The following is a 20779-nucleotide window of genomic DNA, read 5'->3' on the forward strand; positions in this document are numbered from 1 at the left end:
ATGGGGACTGTTTCTTAAATAATATTCCCATGATTTTTCATAAGAATATGAGTATGTGAATTTATATCATATTTATTTTCATGCATTTAACAAACATCTTTTAAAAGAAATTTTCTTATAAATATTGTTTTCTATTTATTAGAATAGAAAACTATTAGAGATATAAATACCATAATATTTTGTCTAAAATACTTATTTTTGTACTGGAGATTAACCAAGATTCTTATGCATGTATAGGAAATCAGGTATAAACTGAAAATATGAAGCATACCTAATATTTTTATAAAAATATAGCAATGTAAACCCAAGTTTTGTGCCTGGAAGTAGTGTTCCAAGCCTAGAAGAGAAAGTATTGTTCTGATGTTGCCACATAACAAAAATAGTTTATATTCCTTCCCATACATTTCCAAAGTATTTTACCTTCTAAATAGCAAGTAAAATAATTTGTTTGCTGGACATGATTAATGGTGATTTACTTAAGCTTAGTAAGATACAGAAATAACAACAAAAAAGAAACATCATATGTGTATGTCTGTGTGTGTGTTTCATCCTAGGTATAGATTTAACAACCATGTACAGGTGTAACATTTTTCACATATGTGATTCTAGTTTCAAAACCCTACATTGATAAATGCATTATTTAAGATGATATAATATCCACACCATTCTTGAAGATGGTAGTAAACAAATAAGTTCTTGTTGCCTCTTTGTTTTTTGCCAAAGCAGTCATATCCTCTTTTGTGTCAGTGACTAAACTGACTCCCAAACAAAAAAGCAATGTAATGGGATTCCCAAAGCATGTCAGTTAAGATTAACACTGTGGTTACCCTTCTCTATGGAACACTTAGCCTCTGGAATAGGGTATTTCTGGTCAAGAAATACACTGAACAAACAGCGTTTGTAATATTTTTTGTTCACTCTGGCCAATGTCTGTCTATATATTGGAAATAGTATGAAATAATGGGAATAGCTCTGAAGAGTAACAGATATGGGACTTTGAGATGGCTGCTATGTCCAAGACTGCCTCACAATCTTGTTCATAAAACAAGGACAAATCAAGCCCTTTATAATGTGTCTATGTGATGCTATATGTAAACTAGACACAACACAGTGGATCCTTGAAGAATAAGGGTCCTGGAGACAGATGCAACCATGAACTTTGTTAGTTTTTTGAAAGCTGTGTGTTTAAAATTGTTCATGGCACATATCATGTCTACAGTAAATATTAGTTAAATAGGAATAGTGGCTCTATCTTTCCTTGGTTACATGGCTTCTTGGCCAGTAGCTACTGGTTTATGTCAGCCTTACATTTTTAGGTGAGTCTTAAATGAACGGAGTGTGAATGTTTGAATATCAGCTATTTTGTTAAAGTAATCTAAAGACACCCTGAAAAATGGGCATTCACTATAGGATTAATCTTTCAAAATTACTTTTGTGTATTTCTGAATTGAATTTATTATGAGTGTTCTGCCTATTATAACTGATAATATATTAACAAAGATGATGTTGAGTTAAGGAAGCTCCCAGCTATTATATAAATAAATGTAACTTATTTGTAAGTCTTGAAAATTTCCAGATATAAGTCATTATTGCTGTTAGAAAGTATGTTTTGGAGAATATGATCACTCATATTTTAAAACCATTTTGCTAAAAGTACTTTAACAGGTAGTTGTTTCTCCCTACTAAAATGTCATTATAAATATTAAAAAATCTGCTTTTTTTCTGTTTTTTTTTTTTGAGACAGGGTTTCTCTGTGGCTTTGGAGACTGTCCTGGAGCTTGATCGGTAGACCAGGCTGGCCTTGAATTCACATAGATCCGCCTGGTTCTGCCTCTCAAGTGCTGGGATTAAATGCATGAGTAACCAGCATCTGGCAAAAAGTCTGCTTTTATAATTCATCTAAAGAAGTAACTTTAAAATGTGGGAAACAGAAATGTTTTATTAATTCATTAGTGTGAAAACAACAAAAATTATCTTTAAATACAAAACTTCTACAGGGGATTGAGAGATTGTTCAGAGTTTAAAACTGCTTCCTGCTCCTCCAGAGGACATGAATTCAGCTACTAGCACCACACAACTGCCAAAATTCCAGCCTTGGGAAAGTGGCTGGGTGGTGGTGGTGCATGCCTTTAATCCCAGCACTCAGGAGGCAGAGACAGGTGGATCTCTGTGAGTTCGAGGCCAGCCTGGTCTCCAGAGTGAGTGCCAGGATAGGCTCCAAAGCTACACAGAGAAACCCTGTCTCGAAAACAAACAAACAAACAAACAAAAAACCCCAAAGAATTACTTAACACCTTAATTAATTCCACAATGCTTATATCCATGTTTAATTAGAAAAATTGCATATACTAATTTTAAATAGAGACCTTGCTTGTTTTCTATTTTCATTTCATAATCATCTTTATTTTCACAGGAGACAAAATTCAGTCAAGTTGCTAGGGAGAGGTTCCTGCTGGGAGCTGTCTCTCAGTACTGGGAAGGAAAGGCTCAGGAGGTGTGTCAGCACTGGACCTTGGAAGGCAAAGTTCTTACCAAGGGAAGGGCTTCCCCTCCCATCTCAAGTTTCTCCATTAATTTCCCCTCCCCCACCTCTTTTTTTTTTTTTTTTCAAGACAGGGTTTCTCTGTCTTGAAGCAGCCTCTGGAACTCACCCTGTAGACCAGGCTGTCCTCAAACTCACAGAGATCCACCTGCTTCTGCCTTCAGAGTGCTGGGATTAAGGGCATGCACCACCACCACCCAGCCACTTCCCCTTTCTTTTCCATTACTCTACTGTTTTCTCTCTTAAAATACTTGAATAAATATTTAGCTTACTTATTTAGGTGACATTTCCATTTGCATTTTAAATAAACTATTCATTTTAAATTAGGATGTAAAATTGGTATTTTTGACAATTACTAAAAGATTTGAAGTGTTCCCGCTCACAAGGAGAAGAAAAGCTACCCACAATGCCATGCTAACTAGCCAGCAAGACATGTGTGTGTATTTTGCCTGTGCTTCTTGATTGGCTCTATTACTGTAACTTTGCTCCAGCATTCCTCTTGCGAGCATCATAGCTCAGTACTTCAGAAGGGTCTCACAGCCCAGCAATTTCCTCCTGCCGGTCTCCTTCTCTGATATGCCTGTTTCCTGGGAACTTTTATAGTATAGAATCATTTGCAAATTCCTTGTGATACCAACAGCAGAGGTGCTTGCAAAATGATGATATTATGCTGATTTCTGTCAAATGTAGCTGAGAAAGAAAAGAACAGTGCAGTGCAGAGTGAGAGTAAGTAGGGAATTGTGGAAATGAGGGACCAAAGAACACATAGATGCTGTCTCAGTCCCAGTACCTCCTGCAGTACCTGAGCTCATCACATGGAGTGGATTGACACTCACCTTTGCAGAGGATGGAGAGATAGATGGAACAGAAGCAAGCTCAGCATAAACAGTGGGTGGGAGAAGTTGCCTCCACTATGCACAGAAACCTAGTCAAGCAGCACGGTCACATTGCCTCCTCGTTTGTCACTTCATTCAGCCTGCACTCTACACAACTTCATTTTCCTGACACCCTAGAGATGTCTACCTTCTCTGGTCACAATAGAAATGAACTGTTTACTCCATTCTGTCTTAATTCCCCACCTAAACCTATCTCTGTTCCTAATATATTTCTGATAGATCCTCTATAATCACAGAAAAGATTAAAAAAAAAAACTCAAAGGAAAAAATGAAAATGTCAATTCCTTGATTACCTTTCAAAAGGACTAATGATCTAGAAAAATGAAAAATAAGCAGCTATTTCCAAGGATTTTTGTAGTAGATTACCCCCAAATTAACCAGAGATGAGGGTTTTTGTAAGAACAATTCCTATACCAGGACAGCTCCACTCTACATGAGAGTAACTTCTCAAGTCTACCCTCACACCATCCTCTAACCTCTGTGGTGTTTTTAGGGACAATGGCTCACAAAGGCTCATGTTTAAAGCTTGATCCTCAGTTGGTGAAACCGTTTGGGAATGTTTAGGAAATGTATCCTTGTTGGAGGAGGTATGTCACAGGGGGTGGGCTTTGAAGGTTCAAAAGTCCAACCATTTCCAGTAACTGTCTCTGTCTTTCTCCCCTGCTCCAGAGCCACTCCCATTAGCTCTCTCTGTCTCATTCGGACACACCGTTGTTGTTTCCACACATAAGGTTCCAAATACTGCTGTAGCAACGTGCCTGCTGACTGTCCTGCTCCCTGCCATGATAGTCATGGACTAAAGTGTAAGCAAGCCCACAATAACTTCTTTCTATGTGTAGGTTGCCTTGGCCATGGTGTCTCTTCCCAGCACTAGAGAAGTAAGTCAATTTCTTGGGTCTTGTCTAGGCTTATAGTTCACTGAACAGTATCATAAAATTCAAATGTTGCTTATTGTTTAGGGCAATTTCTCTCTCATTCCTGACCTGATAATAAGATTGACAGCAAGAAGAAAAAAAAATTTTTTTTTTTAGAATTTTTTTCTCTCTTTTTATTATTATTAATTCAAGTTAGGGGACAGTCTTGTTTCACATGTACTTCCCCTCTCCCTCTCCCTCTCTCTCCCCTTACCCCAATCCTTCTCCCCCACCTCCAACCTACCCCCACCCCATCCACCCACCACTCCCCAGGCAGGGTAGGGCCCCCAACCGGGGCTCCACCAAGTCCACCAAATCTTCCTGTGCTGGGCCTGGGTCCCTCCCCATGTGTTCAGAGATAGAGTGCATCCCTTCAAGTGGGATGGGCTCTCGGAGTCCCCCACATACACCAGGGCAAAAAAGTCAGTCCACCTCCGGAGGCTCCCAGGAGTGCAGGGGCCTCCCCGATGGCATCCATGATCAGGGGGCTGGATTAGTCCCGTACTGGCCTCCCAAAGAGCATCTGGGGTCGATATGCTTTCCCTTTTTCAGGCCAACTGTTTATGTGGGTTTCTCCAACCTGGTACAGACCCCTTCGTTCTTCATTCCTCCCTCTCTTCAACTAGGTTCCAGAATTCAGCTCAGTGTATAAGAAGAAAAATTTTATGAGTCTTTGAACACCAATAATGGCAGACTAAGGAGAAGAATGGCAGAATCATTTTGTTATAGTCTCATGTCCAGATAGAGCATAGCTTCTGACTTCCAAAATTCCTTTTTATCAAGTCCCTAAATCAGACTGAATTAAAGAGCAAAGGTCACTTTATAAGCACAAATCAAGGTTTTCACAATTGTATTATCGGAAACATTATATAGAAAGGATTCCTCAATCTACTTGTGCTAGTGTATTTTATTTCATTATTTCCTCATGTCTTGACCTATCCTGTGTTGCATAATTAATACATATACTTCATCAGTCTCATTGCTCTGAATATTTCCTGCTCTGAATGTCAGTGTCTGACTTGGTCTATAATGATGTCTTGCTATTCTCATCAATATTAAAATTATGTTTCTAGGATTTTTAGTTGGTTATATTTAACAAAATCTACATAACTTCCTCCTTTCAACTGATAACAGATGGCTCAGTGTCATTGATTACATAAATAAAATCATGTAAGAGATTTTATTCTTCAAGAAAGTAAACTTAGATTTGCCAAAATAGAGAGGTTAGTGATTCATTTTAACAAAACACTGCATTTCTCATCCATGCTGGAGTCAAGCAGAGCACCAAGTAATTACCTGATTGTGGATTCCTTGGGCCACATGTATCAAAGTTTCCAGCTTCATGTGAGAATTAAATATTGGTATGTGGTAACATTTCAATTTCACAACTGGGCTCTGCCTATGGAGATCTAAGTTATAAATCACTGTAGGTTGGGAAGGGAACACAGTTTTAATATCTTTCTTGAGTAGTCAGAGCATATGTACTTTTTATCTACTCCCAACACTGAGAATTTCAATTTTCTATTATATTTTTTCTTTGAGGTTCATATAATTCAGAGGTAATGAGTTAATGTATATTTGTAATATTTTTAGTTTTATTATTTCCAATCAACCTTTGGTTGCCTTATTCATATTAATAATTTAATTTTGGGTCAAGAGCTTGTACTTTAGAGTTTGTTTTAAAAATTATTTTCCTGAATGCAGTGACAGGACATCTACAGTTTACAGCTATTAATTATCCATTACATGATGGAGGAGTCAGAGGGTTCTCAACATATACAAATGATATCACATGAGAGGATAGAAACATTAATTGCCTCGGTAACATTATTGTACATTGCATACCTGTATAAAATTATAGTGTTCTACATTGCTAAATATGTACAATTATGTTAATTGTGATTTTAAAAGTTGTTCTAATAGCAATAACAAATATGAAAGCTGGATATATTGCTAAAAGACAATAAGAAATATAAATATTTTAGGAAAAGGTTTGGAAAGAACAACAGATTGGATTGAGCATCACTTGTGAGTTAGTGATCAATATTCTGCTTTTTTGGTAAGCAATAAAAATGGTAAGCAGCACTCAATACCACAACTCAAAAGAAACTAATAAAGACAAGTAACAAACACAATGGCGTTTACTTGAAGGAAGTATGATCATTACACAACTTTCTTATTGACATCTAACCTCAGAGTCAACTGTTAAAACCTTTGATTTTGTTACCAGCAAATATTTTGCTTGAAACAAGTGAATTCTACCCAAATCTGGAACATAATAGTGGCCATTTCTGGAAAGAAAGAGCTAGCACGACCTCATCTGAATCATGCCTGTGAAAGAGGCAGACAAACATTTTTAAGGACACTTTAAAGCAACAGTTCTCAACCTGTGGCTTACAGCCCCTTTGGTAAACCTCTGTCTCAAAAGATGTTTATATTATGATTCATGACAGTTGAAAAATTTACAGTTATGAAGTAGCAACAAAAATAATTTATGGTTGGGGTTACCAAAACATGAGGAACTGTCTTAAGGAGTCACAGCATTAGTAAGGCTGAGAACCACTGACTTAGAGTCTTTTTAGTCTGAGAATAATGACACATGGAGATTTGTATCTTTAATATCCCATTGTTAAGAGTATTATAGTGTAGTTGCTTAATTCATTCTTTGCTATGGGTAACTGCCTAAGATCCTTATCTCTATGGAGGCAATACCTCATTTAGAGTTGTTAGCAGAAATAATAATATTCTAATGTTTTCTTTGGGGCAATGTTCAAGGAAATGCCCAAAACTCACTCAATGAAGTAGACTTCACCCTTCTCTGTGTAGGCCATTTCCCAGTTATCAGGCAATGGGTCCAAGTCTTCATTCTCCTCAGACTTTGTTGGCTTTGTATCATCCACCTGTTCCTTTATCTCTTCAGGCTGACTGTACACTGGTGCAGGGTAAGGCTGGGAGGGTGTCTCCTCTGAGGCACCTGCACTTTTGTCTTCATGTTCACTGGATTCTGCAAGAAGAAGAGCATGTGGTCAGTTGCTCCAGCCACAGAAACTGTGAAGGAGTATGGGATGTGCTGCATTGGGGATTAAGGGCTACAAAAGCTAATAGGAAACAGTTTTCATCAGACATAGTAGCAAAAAGCTATGGAAATTATCAGCACATTGTTCCAGGTTCACTTTTCATTCATCAATTTTGTCTATCATTCAATGAAATACTATTGCTTACTCAGTAGGAGAGATGAATTCTAAAGATCTTTTTCTTAACACAGCTGTGGTAAACAAAATATTGATAATCTAAAGATGTTCGCGTCCTAATGCCTAGATCATGGGGATATTTACTTTGTATGGGAAAGATTATTTGCAGATATTTTAAAATAAAAGACCTAGAGAAAGGAGATTGTCTTTGATTATTCAAGTGGGTTCACTATAATCACAAAAGACCTTAAAAGCAATAGAGGCAACAGAGAAGGACAACAACCTGACTACAGAGAAGTGGAAGGTGCTGCAGTCTGGTTGGTTTTGGACAAGGGTGACCTCCCCATGACAGAACAGGAGAGGATCTCCTTCCTTCCTGAGCTATGCCAGGAAGGAAGCCAACCCTGACAACACCATGATTTTAGTTTGCGGTGACCCACATCAGACTTGTAACTTTCAGAGCTGGGATAAAATGCACTTACAATAGTTAGACACTGTGCTGCTAGTAATTTGTGACACTAGCTATGGAAAACTCATAGAAGAAAAGCTAAAACAGATAAATACCTTAGAAGAAATATGATGTGCCACTTCATGTGTATAGTTTATAATAATAAAAATAAACAGTGGCTAACAGATGGCTCTGAGGGTCAGGGCTGTTCCTCAGGTCCCATTTCCAGCATCCACATCCGGTGACTTACAGTCACCTGAAACTCCAGCTTGGGTGTGGGGAATCTTATTCTCTCTTAATCTTTATGCCCTCTATCATCACCCACATACAGCACACATACACACAAATAATAAAGATACATTGCTTTATAAAAGGAAGAAATGGCTGGGGAGAAGACTCAGTGGGTAATAGTACTTACTACCCATTGTTGGGAAACTGAGCCCCACTTTTGGGTCCCCATCACATAAAAAGCTAGGTGTGGCCACTCTACCTGTTACTCTACCCATAATCCAAACATTGTAGTGGACACACAGGACAGTCACTGGGGCTTGCTGGCCAGTCACCCTAGCCAAAACCCGGCTAGCTCCAAGACCAGCAAAATATGATGCCTCAAGTGAATAGGGTAGAGAGGGCTAGCCTGGGACCCTGCCATAGTCTTCTGGCCTCGGAGTATGTGCAAGGTACACACACACACACACACACACACACCATACACACAAACAGAGGGCTAAGAAATAGGCAACAAATGAACAATAAAGGAAAATTTACCTAATCAAATAAGTGTTAGTTTACACCGACTCTAAAGCTAGATTGATGAAACACAAATCCCCCCCACACACACACACACATTTAGCTGAAAATTCTTTAGTCAAAAGGTGTATTAGATTACATACTCAAAAAACACGGATGCATGTTAGGAAACACACAAACCAGAGCAAGAGTACACTCTTTGTCTGTATAAGCGATGAGCTCAAAGATGATGGGATAACAACTTTACTAGATTGAGGAAATCAATAAAGACAGCAACTCAAGAACTTCACCATGCCCAGAGTCCCCTCTATCTGGACAAACTCAGTCTCACTTAAACAAGCAAACTTCTGAATATAGATGGGCTATGTATCTTATCTATGGACACTGTTTGAAGAATTACTCAGATCTTGGTAACTGATCAGAATGTAGTTGTCAAAATACAGGAAGAAAAGGAAAAAATACAGAAAGCAACAAAAACTAAATCTAGTGTAATAAATTAAATGCAAATAGGGATTCATATTTTGGGAAAATTGGAATGTTTATTGAAGATATGTTCTTAAGGGAGAAGATAAATACATAGAAAGTCTGCTGAAGTGAAGGATTTGACCCTGTGTTATAAAGTTTAGGTCTAGGGAGTAAAAATGGAAGTGAAGATATTCTAAAGGTCTCCTTCAGGAGATAATCAGAGATTAGGTGAATAAGATTTAGGTGCTTTGGGAGCCCATTCCACATAGAGGGATACTCTCGAAGCCCAGACACAAGGATGAGGGCCTAGGCCCTGATCCAAATGATATGACAGACTTTGAAGATCCCCCACAGAAGGCCTCACCTTCCCTGGGAGCAGAAAGGGGATGGGATATGAGATTAGTGGGGGGGGCAAGAGAGGAGGGGAGGGCAAAGGAACTCAGATTAACATGTCAAACAAGCTTGTTTCTAATTTAAATAAAAAATAAAGATTTAGGTGCTGTTTTCTTGGGATGATGATTGAACAAACACTTTGCTCAAGAGATAGACTTCATAGGTTACTTTTGTACTGTTTCCTAATGTTTACTTTATAGTTTTTATGCTTTTGCTTTTCCAATATAGCTTATCCCTCATTAATAACAGAACACAGGCATTTGTTGGAGCACACAGTACAAGTACTACTTAGAGCAAGAAAAAAACCTGGAGTAAAAAAATAAAGAAGATTCTACAGAAATACATGCAAAGGGACAATTTGACATTAAACTGAAAGAAGGGTACTCCTGAAGTTCACAGGTAAAGAAATATATTGAGTGATGATATGAGAACAATGCCAGCTTGGGAACAAGAATCTATAAAACTCTTTGGAAATAAGCAATAGCTAGTCAAGCAAAAAATGCATACACAAATGCACATGTGTTTTTGATGCAATTTTCCTACTTGGAGATTATCTCCTCTAGAAATGAAGGCATCATTGAGAAGTGTTGCTGAACATTTATTGCAATATTGTTTGCAGTAGCAAAACCCTGGAACTGGTATAATTATTCAGAACCTGGTCAGTATATTGTGTTTTTCATGATCATGGAGAAAGATGCAATTTAAAAACAATAAAATTACAGCAACAGAAATATTGACCAGGAAAGGTACTTATAATTATGATTTGAAGACTAATTTTCAAGGGATATAAATTATACATATATGCATAAATACATATGTACATGCATCATATATTTGCACATGCATAGGATTACACATAGCTCCATAGAACTTACAAATAGTCGGGGAAAATGTTAATCTGTCAACTTTTGGAATGGGTTGGTGATGGGAGAAACTTTCCGTACTTGATTTTGCATTCATTGGCTGTATTACTTTTAGGAATTCACAACTTAATAAAGATCATTTAGTAAATTGGAGTCTTTGTCTTAATATAAATAGTTTGGTCAATTTTTCTCTATCTGTTTTGATCTAGGACAGCCGTAGTACATGATTTATTCAGAATTAGGAAACTTAAGAACACATGATACTCACTGGCTTGGATTGAAAAGGGGAAACAAGGAAATAATAGAATCTTCACTGACATAGTCAATTAGTGATTCTTACAGATTCAAACTCTTCAACATGTGTGCAGCGCAGCAAGCAGTGTGAGAGCATGTGCCATTGTCTTTAGATTCCATTGGCAGCATCTTGTCACAACACTTAAGCATCAAGATGTGGGGTCTGTTGTGGTGTGACTGCAGCATCCAGAACATGGTGCTGCTCAGGAAAGTTAAAATGCACAGCAGGCTCTGAACTTCTGCCCTTGTTCAATACTCGCATCCGATGTTCTGAGTACCCCACTGCTTCAGGCAATGAGGAAAGGGAACAAGGAGGCAGGAATCTTGCTTTGTTGGAACTAAACCATGCCCTCCATAATCTTCCTACCATGTGCTAATGCACTGAGAGCTACTGGAAATAAAGGGGAAGATTTGGGGCCTATCCATTCATTAGTCTCATGTCAAGAGTCAAGCACCACTTTTTTCCTACATGCTGTAACAACTGAGGTATCTTTCGGAATGATGGGAGAGACAGATGATGAATCGTGGCTAGGTTGGGCACAGACTTCTTTCCAAGATCTCAGGATTCAGATTCTATCCTGACAGTTAAGGCAACAAATCTTCCTCAAGAGTGTGACAAAATTTTAGAAGCTCATTTTCTACAAAACTTTTCTGGGTATTTGCAGAGAGCAGGACATGAGTCCATAGACCAGAGGTAAGTTGTTTTTATGTCCCAGACAGAAGACCTATTGTCTCTTGGCATGGACATGAAAAGAAGTAGGTTGACATAAGATTTTACGTAATTAAAGGACACATGAGAATTGGGAAGTCATAATCAGCTTGATGGGTACTGAAGCTTCGTAGAGATAGAGACTGTAGAGGGGCAGAGAATCCTTTGGGTAATGAGATTGTGGTACAGTTTCACATACTAGGTTTAGAAGCTCCTGCCAAACTTATGATGGAGGCACCCAGTGACAGAGAATTCGTGGCTGGAAAGGAACAACTTGAAAGACAGGAGCAGATGACTGGATGGTGTGACAATTTAAGCCAAGAGTGAATGCATTTGCCAAGAGAGAGTTCATGGATCCCACAAGGATCTGAGCTGCACCAGCACTCACCAGTCACAAAGGAGGAAGGTGGCAGGAGGAGCATAGGACAGCAGCCTGGACAGTGGGGGCTCATCATACCTTGACACAGCATGGGAATAGGACAGAAACAAGGGCGGTCCAACCTTCTGAGGATCACAGCACAGAAAGGACCCAACACCACCAGGCACCAACAATGGAGCAATCCTTGATGATATCAGCTCTCAGTAAATGTGGTACTTATGGGAGAATGATTGGTAAAGAAGCCAGTCCACTAGGAATTGAAGATTGATAAAAGCAAAGAATATCTAATGAAGAATTTGTGCAAGGTTCACTTTTGAGCTTGAGAGATAGCTCAGGGGGCAGGAATTTTCCATCAAGAGTGGAAAATACCAGTTTAGTCCCACATTCCCATATGGTGAAAGGAAAAGAACCAATTCCTGAATGCTGTTCTTTGAACTCAGCATGTGCACCATGGCATGTAGATATACAACACATACTCAAAAAATATGTCAGGTGTGGTGATGCATGCTTATAATCCCAGCACTCAGGAGGCAGAAGCAGTCAGATCTCTGTTGAGTTTGAGGCCAGCCTGCTTTACAGAGTGAGTTTCAGGACAGCCAGAATGACACAGAGAAACCATGTCTCAAATTTTATCCCTTCAAAAAACAAGCAAAAATCCTATACATTAAATAAATGTAAAGTATTTTTTAAAAGGATTGTTTGAGTTCAAGGCCAGCCTGGTCTATAAAGCTAGTTCCATGACTGTTACACAAAAAACTCTGTCTTGAAAAAACAAAACAAGGTTATAATTACATAATACCATTTATCTCACAAAAGAAATATGTAACATCTCTTGTAAACGAAACTGTGGTCTTTAAAGATGCTGTTAGTGTTGTTCATTGTTGTGCCAGGGGTGATGCAACAACACTTTCCCAGTTTGAATCACTTGTTTACATACATTTCTTTACCTTTAATCAGTTATCACATTAGCGAACATGAATTAAATTCCTATAGTGTGCAAATATTTAGCAAGGTTGAATAGAGGAAAGAAAAAAGTCCCTCTGTAACACTCTCACATTTGTTATTCATAAAGGCGAACATAGAAACACATTTCACAGTGAGAGCCTGGAGCTTTTGGTGGACCCAGAGCAGGCTAATTTATCTACTGGCAGCATTGAACCAGGGGAAGCCTTCCTATCAGGGACAGAGCCTATTTCCAGAAGAGCAAAATAGAATATTTAGACTTGAAGGTGTATTCCAACCCACTGTCAGCAAGCTGATTCATCCAGGACACCAATAGATGGGGCTCAACACATTTGCATATGACAACAACATTTTGAATATCAAAAGTCTGGACTCCTCTGGAAGAGGAAAAAGGAGGAGCTGAGCTACATAAGCCAAATTGTTATTCTAAGTAGGATTGCTAATTAGGTCAGCCATTCCACTTCTATTGGGTATAGTGAGTCAAGGGACCAGCGCAGTTGGATGCAGTTATCTTCCTAGACATGGAAGGGACAGGGGGATGGAAAGGCATCTCAACACAAACTACTGTAATGATCTGTTAAATGACATCCAATAATATGTGAGTGTTGTACAGGATTTTCCAAGGAGACAGCATAGGAAGCAAAAGCAAGAATAGCCAACACCAACTCTCAGAGGAGATCCAGTGAAAAGGCTAGTGAGAGAAAGAAGAGATGGCAGTAATTATTTAATTAATTAGTTTTATGGACGTTTATTGAGAGTCTAATAAAGGCCAGGCGAGTAATATGCAGTCAAAGGACTGTAGCCCTGATAATATGAAATGCTTTGATTGATAGTATGAAATGCTTTGGTGGGGCTATCAAGTCCTACCATAAAAAAAAAAAAAAAAAAAAAAAAAAAAAACTGGTCTAAAGCAGATATTTATTGCTTGATGGTTCTGGAAACCAGAAAACTTATATCAAGATGTTTTCAGGAACAGCTCCAGCACTTGCAAAGAAGCTGTTTCTGGCTTTGCCTTGCTTTTGCTAGTTCCTTGGCTTGTGGCACATGACTTCAGCCTTCACAGCAAACATGTGGATTAGGGACATATCCTACTCCAGTATGACCTCATCTTTATTAGTAGCCCTATTATCAAATAAAGTCATATTCTGAAATGGCAGAGGACACAACACAACTCAAAAAAAGAGTTCACTATATAAATTTGTCCTCCAACCCCTTTACCCATGGTGGTTCAGAAATGAACCACTAAGGACAGAAAATCATTGACTACTAAAAGGAGGGGAAAGACTAGATCTTACATGCCAACCAAAGGTATTCTTCTAAGCATTGCAGCCCACTGACGTTTGGATTATAAGAACCTCACTGCAAGTACGCTGTTGTACATGCCATGTGTATGTCTGGCAGGGTTGGAGAATCCCTGGATTTTCTGAATTCTGATTAAAGAGAAGGCACACGACCAATGCATGAACAATATGGAACCATTCCATTTATTAATTAGATGGAGCAGCCTAGGAGAATTATCTGATGTATTTCTTCATATGGTTTTAGCTTTAAATATAAAAATGCCATTTTTGAATATGTAAAATGTAGTTTTCCTGGAGATGTTTGTTGTTGAGGCGAACAGACTTTGTCTAGCATAGTGTCTTGGAGTATTCCATGCAATATTTTCATGTCACATTGACATCCTGCAAACTAAAGTGTTTTTCCATTAGCAATAGAAACAATAGTTTAAAAAAGAAGGAAAGAAAAAGACCTCTCTTTAGAGACTAGCAATACAGTTAAAAAAAAAAAAAAGGAAACCAGCACTGTTAAATTCCCACAAATTCCTTTGACTCATTGAAGCACAAAGTAGACATTTAAAATACAGAGTCATAAACAATGATCCATAAAATTGTATTTTCTTGTACTTTACTGGAATGATTAATAAACATAATTTCTTTCACCTTTCTTGCTCTATGTACCAGCTGCTTAGACACAGGGAATATGACTTCCTTCTTTCCAAAAAATAATTCAGAAGAGCTAAAAGATCTGAATGAAGAACAGAAACAAAGCTACTTGGTTGGGAGTGAAATATATGCCACTTTTTATTCATTATAAAATTTGTAGTTCTAGTTCATTCCACAGTTCTGATATTCTAAAATATATGTAGCAGACAGTCCATATATGTAAATTCTTATTGTTCTACTAGTATCTTGGTATAACTAAAAATAAGTCTGAATTCAAAGGATTGTATTATTCCCATCTAGTTTCATTAAAGAATAACCAGAAACAAGGATTTAAAAGAAGATTATAATTCTATGTGTTATTCGTATATTAATTTGACATGATATATTAGTCCAAATTCTCTAGAGGAACAGAACTTGTAGAATCTATCTGTCTGTTTGTCTGTCTATCATCTTTCTATAGAATTTATTAGAATGGTTACAGACTGTGGTCCAGCTAATCCAAAAAGGACTGAGTTTCCACAGGAGATCCAAGAATCCAGTTCAATTCATGTCACTGCCTGGAGTGCTAGAACCCAGAGACTGGACAGAACAGAGACCTAGGATAATAGCAAACATGACTGGCAAAAAAAGTCAAGAAAGTGATTCCTAATGACATTCTGTGATATTCATAGATCATTGCCTAGCCCCAATAGCCATCATAGAGGCCTCACCCTGCATCTGATAGAAACCACAGCTGAACATTAGGTGAACCTTGAAAATCCTGTGGAAGAGAAGCATGCAGGATTAAGGGAGCCAGAGGGGCCAAGGACACTACAAGAAAACCCACAGAATCAATTCATTTGGGCTCATAGGGGCTCACAGAGACTGAACCACCAACCAGAGAGGTTGCATGAGACTGACCGAGGCCCTCTGCATATATGTTATAATTGTGTCATTTGGTCTTACTGTGGGCTGTCTCTGACTATGTTTTGGGGACCCTTTTCTCCTACTTCGTTACCTCAACCAGCCTTAATAGGAGAGAAGGTGCCTAGGTGTACTGAAAATTTGATGTGCCAAGACTAGCTGATAGAGATGGAGGAGCTTCCCTTTTCTGATGAAAAAGAAGGAGGAGAGGATGGGGGCAGGGATTAGGGGAAGGGACTGAGAAGAGAGGAGGGGGGAAATGTGAATGGGCTGGGGAAAGTTAATTAATTAATACAAAATACAAAATACAAAAAAAAATCTGGGTTAAAGTGGGTCTTCCCACTTCAAAGGATTTAATTAGGGGAAAAAATCCCTTACAGGTATGCCACTTGGGTTTTATTGAATTCTAGATGTAGTCAAGATGACAATCAATAATAGACATCACTTGTCCACCCCTTGCCAACTTGACACAGAATCATATCTTATGTCATGCTTAATTTCAAATTTTAACAATCACCAAATCACATAATTATGCCTAACATGATATAAGTATTCCATATACAATTGCAAATGCATTATATATTTAACCAGGTCATAATTACACCTAACATAACTATCCCTTGCATAATCACAAACGTGTTATAAATTTAGAATAGGCTGCAATATTCCTTGAGGGACATTCTTTTAGTATCTCAGTTTTAAATATGAAAACCATTGATTTTTCTCATAATTGATGTTACATGATGAAGAAATTGAGGAAAGAAAGCACAGATATTTGTATAAACACATTTTTAACAAAATACAAAGGAAACACTCATGTTTATTCATGTCCTTATTCTGTCTTGTGACCTTCGCTGCTCCTTTTAACTACCTTCTTCAACTACTCCACCCTAAGCAAATACTTTAATAGGTCTTGGCTCTTCTGCTGAGGGAGTGACCCATACTTTCATTCCTTAAGTACCTAGTCCAGTAGAGAACATCGTGTTGTCCTTTCCGCAGACAAAGTGGTCCAATGTAGTCAACCTGCCACAGGGTGGCTGGCTGGTCACCCAGGGAAAGATGGCATGTCAGGGGCTGATTGTTCATCTCTGCTGTTGATAGATGTGATACTCAGTAGCAGCTGTAGTTAGGCTTAGGGACCCACTGGACATACTGTGAGCCAGACCAACTAAAACTCCATAATCACCTGACCCTCACAAGTTCCTACTTTAGCTGGAGATCTGTAGTGTTTCTTAGTGTCTCCCTGAACCAGCGTCAATTCAGAACTGTGACAAGTCTGATTGTCTCCTTTCCCCAGTGTATAGTTAGCCTTGTAAAAGACGGTTAGTTCAGTTGGGGAGGAAATGGAGATAGGCTAACTTTCTGGTACTTTACCAAGGGTCTTCTTCAGAGGAAGCTGGCTGTCCTTTTTTTCAATGGGTTTTATGACTGCAAACTTGCTCATTTGGAAATTTGATCACTAGGTGAGATTCCCTTTTGCCATGATCCAATACAGTCTCTTTTCATTTGTTTGAGAAATTTTCTGCTCATACCACTCAAACAAAAATATAATAGGATTCTCGTCTATTTTATGGCTGGAAACACCATGATTGATTAACTAGTACCAAAGGTTATGAGTTATGTCACCATAAAGTTCACTTTGTCTGTGCTGACAATTGCAGGTCAGACCATCATGGACACTGTTTTGTCTGTTGCCCATTAAGATAACTATAAGTACCTTGCCTTTGGTGATTCAGAACTGTCACCTGGCCTCCGTTATCTTGGAGTGCTATTAAACACATTGTATTTAAATCATCCAACTGAGCAGCAGTATCTCCAACCCTAAGGTTTGGAACAAGGAAAGAGAAACAACAAAGCTCCAAATGTGCTGGGGCCCCTCTCACCATTTTGTGTCTCACAGGATTAGTAAAGGGCATGTCTTCTGAGCCTTCCCATTGTGGAGGATTAGGTTTTACACAGAGTACCCACTCTAGCATTGCAACTCCTTGAGTCTTAAAATCCCTTTATCAACACTAAGCCAAGGGCTGTGAGGCATCTCCAACCCCTTTTCAGCAGGGCATCTCAATGCTTCAGCCAACCATTCGAACAAACTTTTGACAGATCGCTAAAGTTTGTGAGCTTTCATATCAAACTTAGAATCCCCATTCAGTGGGCACAGATCAATAAACTCAGCCTGATCCAGTTTTATGTTCTTCCCAACATTATCCCACACCCTTAAATCCCCAGACATCTGCTTGAATGAATTAACTCACTAAGCTCTTTGGTAGCATAGCACACCTCCTCAGGAGCCTCAGGCCCCCTCTAGAAGCCTGCTCTGATTTGCCTTAAATTTGATTGAAGGTCTAGAGCAACTATTGCTGGGCCCTGAGGGACATCAGTATTGGCTTTCCTGGCTTCTCCTTCAGAGAAAGTCACTTCTGGCTTAGTAGACAATGAAGGGTTTATTTCCTCAATCAAAAGTGGGAAAGGCAATATTTAGGGTGTTGGGTAGGGGCACATCTGCCGAGGGTAGAGATAAACGCTTAAGAATCTGAGGGCTCAAGGTTCTAAGCTTCAATAGGATCCTCCCACAGTTCCCCATCTCAAGTCACAGGATCCCATTCTATTCCAATTAATACATTAGTTGACAAGGCCGGATGTCTCCACTGGTATAAAATGAAACCCCAAAGAAGTATGTTCTAATGTCATCGAGGAAATGGACTTGCTTCCGAGAGTGAGAGCAAGCAGGCACAGAGACAGCGTGTGTCCTGCTTCCATGCCTTTTACACAGGCTGCCAGCGGAAGGTGTGGCCCAGATTAAAAGTGAATCTTCCCACCTCAGAAATCAAATTAGAAGTGGGTCCTCCCACTTTAAATGATTTCATTAAGAAAACAAAAAATCCCTCATAGGTGTGCCCAGCCATTTGGTTTTTAGCTAATTCCAGATGCAGTCAAATTGACAACCAAGAATAACAATTTCATGTGACCCATGTGCCTCTCTATGTAAAGCTTCTGTAAGTGCCACACTGTGAAATGAGGGCAAGTGTTGAAGGTGTCTAAGCCAGAGAGGAAACTGTTCACTCTACTTTCTTAAAACTAGCAACCATGTATATATCCAAATTTTATTTTCCTCCATAGAAAAGCTGTGCTTTGCATTTCTATAGCTATGTGGCAAATTTGAATAAATTCAATATTTTCCCCTCACCTTCTTATTATTTCTTTGAAAGTAAACATAGGTGGTGAATATTTGAAAATACAGGGATATGCTTCTGGTTTTTAGAAAGGAGAATAACTTGGATTTTAGAAATTATTTTATCTTTAGTGATTTCCGGAGAGGAACAAACATCCTTCACAAAAAACAATAGAGCTCAGTTGCTAAGCAAGAATTGTGTCAGGTGACTTGGGATTAAATCTTTCTTTTAAAGTGTGATGTTGAACGTGTAAACACGGGAGACAACCACCTTGTCTGTCTAGAAGGATGAGATGTGCTCTGTGTAGGAAATCCTTAGGACAGAAAGCTGATAGAATGCATTTGGTGTTCAGTAAAGTTGCCTATTTTTACACCCAGTGTTACTGCTTAGGACTCTAACCTGTCTTGGGTTGTTAAATTGAGTCAGTCTATCCCAATCCAAATGACTTTTACCTGCAAAAGCGAGACATGTGGACAATTTTCTAATAGTTTTAGTTCTTTAGGTAGTTTTAAGAAAACTAATGCAAGTTTTAAAAGACGTGTGGAAATGTAACAAAAAATGTATTTTTACAAGTTGAGCCCTCCCATTGTCCTGTCCAGTTGATATGGGCAACAGAGTTAATTAAAGGAGAAAAATTAGTCCCAAGGAACTACACGTTTTCCCTAAGGTGGCTATCTATTGGCCTTGGGCTCCAGAGGCAGCTGCTGAGCTATGAACTTGTTGTCATATTAGCACTTTTGAGGATTTAGACAATAAATAGAATTAGAGGCACAGGTCCCCAGATCTTATCTTAGCAAAGGCTTGCTCTCCTGGTCACTACTGGGACCTCATTTGCTACTAGTTTCCCTGAAAGTAGCTTCTCCCACCATGGTCTCTGGTCCTTGATGGAATTGGCTATGGTGGTGGACATGGTGGATTTTGAAGACATCTCTAGTTCTTTGAAAATCTAACAATCCCATTAGAAAATATGTTCATTATATCCATCCAAGGTTTTATTTTGTGTTATGGTGAGTGGACTCAATTAGAACTGGAACCACACTCTCCTATATCCATCCTAGATGCTGAAATACACAATTAGATCTGGAACCCTACACTCCTGCACACGAATGAACACAACACGGTTGATAGGTGAGCAAGAAGCAGCTATTACTGTAATTGGTTTCTAATAAGTACATATAATTATTGAGTATGTACCTCTTTTATAATATAACTTATTGCTTATACGTGTATGTAACTATCTTTTACCATAGTCATATGGAGAGAAATATGGAGGAAACTATTCAGATACAAAGTAGTCATGTAGAGTTCTCTTGCTTTCTGTGTAACCAATTGACCAAAAGATTAAGATTGCAGGTTATTGTTCAATTTCCTCCAAAACTCCTAAAATCTGAAGAATTATGGGTGCTACAATGCCTGTAGACTGTACGGATTATGAATATTTACTTGCTCACTGTAACAAAATTGCTCTTTTGATATGGGAAAACATTCATGACATACAGAACCCTAAACTACAAGGAAGAAACCCAGGAAACAGTTTCCTCATGGCTGCTCGCGGTGCTGCAGAGATCCAGTCAGTGAAGGTGGTTATTGTTTCTGATCCTTCAGGAACTTTCCCATGCATATTGAATTCTAATATTTAATGGGTTTTGATGTTTCAATGATTCAGAAGGAGTTATGATCCCAGAAAGAAGTATTTCAAATTCTTCAAAATATGAGATACTAGAGTACTTATCCTTAACCACTGTGGGGTATGTGTCTGCACACATGCATGCTGGTATGTGTGTATCTGTGTGTATATGTGAGGGTGTGTGTACCTTAAGTGGATAGAAAAATCAATACTTTTGAGCTGCTGACAGATATTTCCCTTCATTATTTGAGGCCATGATGAAAATACAATAGCATGCTAGAATTAGAGTAACTTAATGTCATGGTTTAGTGTGTTTCTGATATTATTTA

At 38.6% G+C, this 20779-nt stretch overlaps 1 protein-coding gene across 1 annotated transcript in view; it reads right to left on the reverse strand.

The window, feature by feature from the left end:
• Nucleotides 1-20779, reverse strand: part of Magi2 (membrane associated guanylate kinase, WW and PDZ domain containing 2) — a 1367305-nt gene that overhangs the window by 441152 nt on the left and 905374 nt on the right. The window contains 1 exon segment of the mRNA XM_027393460.2: nucleotides 7146-7356. Within this exon segment, the coding sequence (XP_027249261.1) occupies nucleotides 7146-7356 (211 nt within the window).

Source organism: Cricetulus griseus, assembly GCF_003668045.3.
Source record: "Cricetulus griseus strain 17A/GY chromosome 1 unlocalized genomic scaffold, alternate assembly CriGri-PICRH-1.0 chr1_0, whole genome shotgun sequence".
Classification (NCBI taxonomy): Eukaryota; Metazoa; Chordata; class Mammalia; order Rodentia; family Cricetidae; genus Cricetulus; species Cricetulus griseus.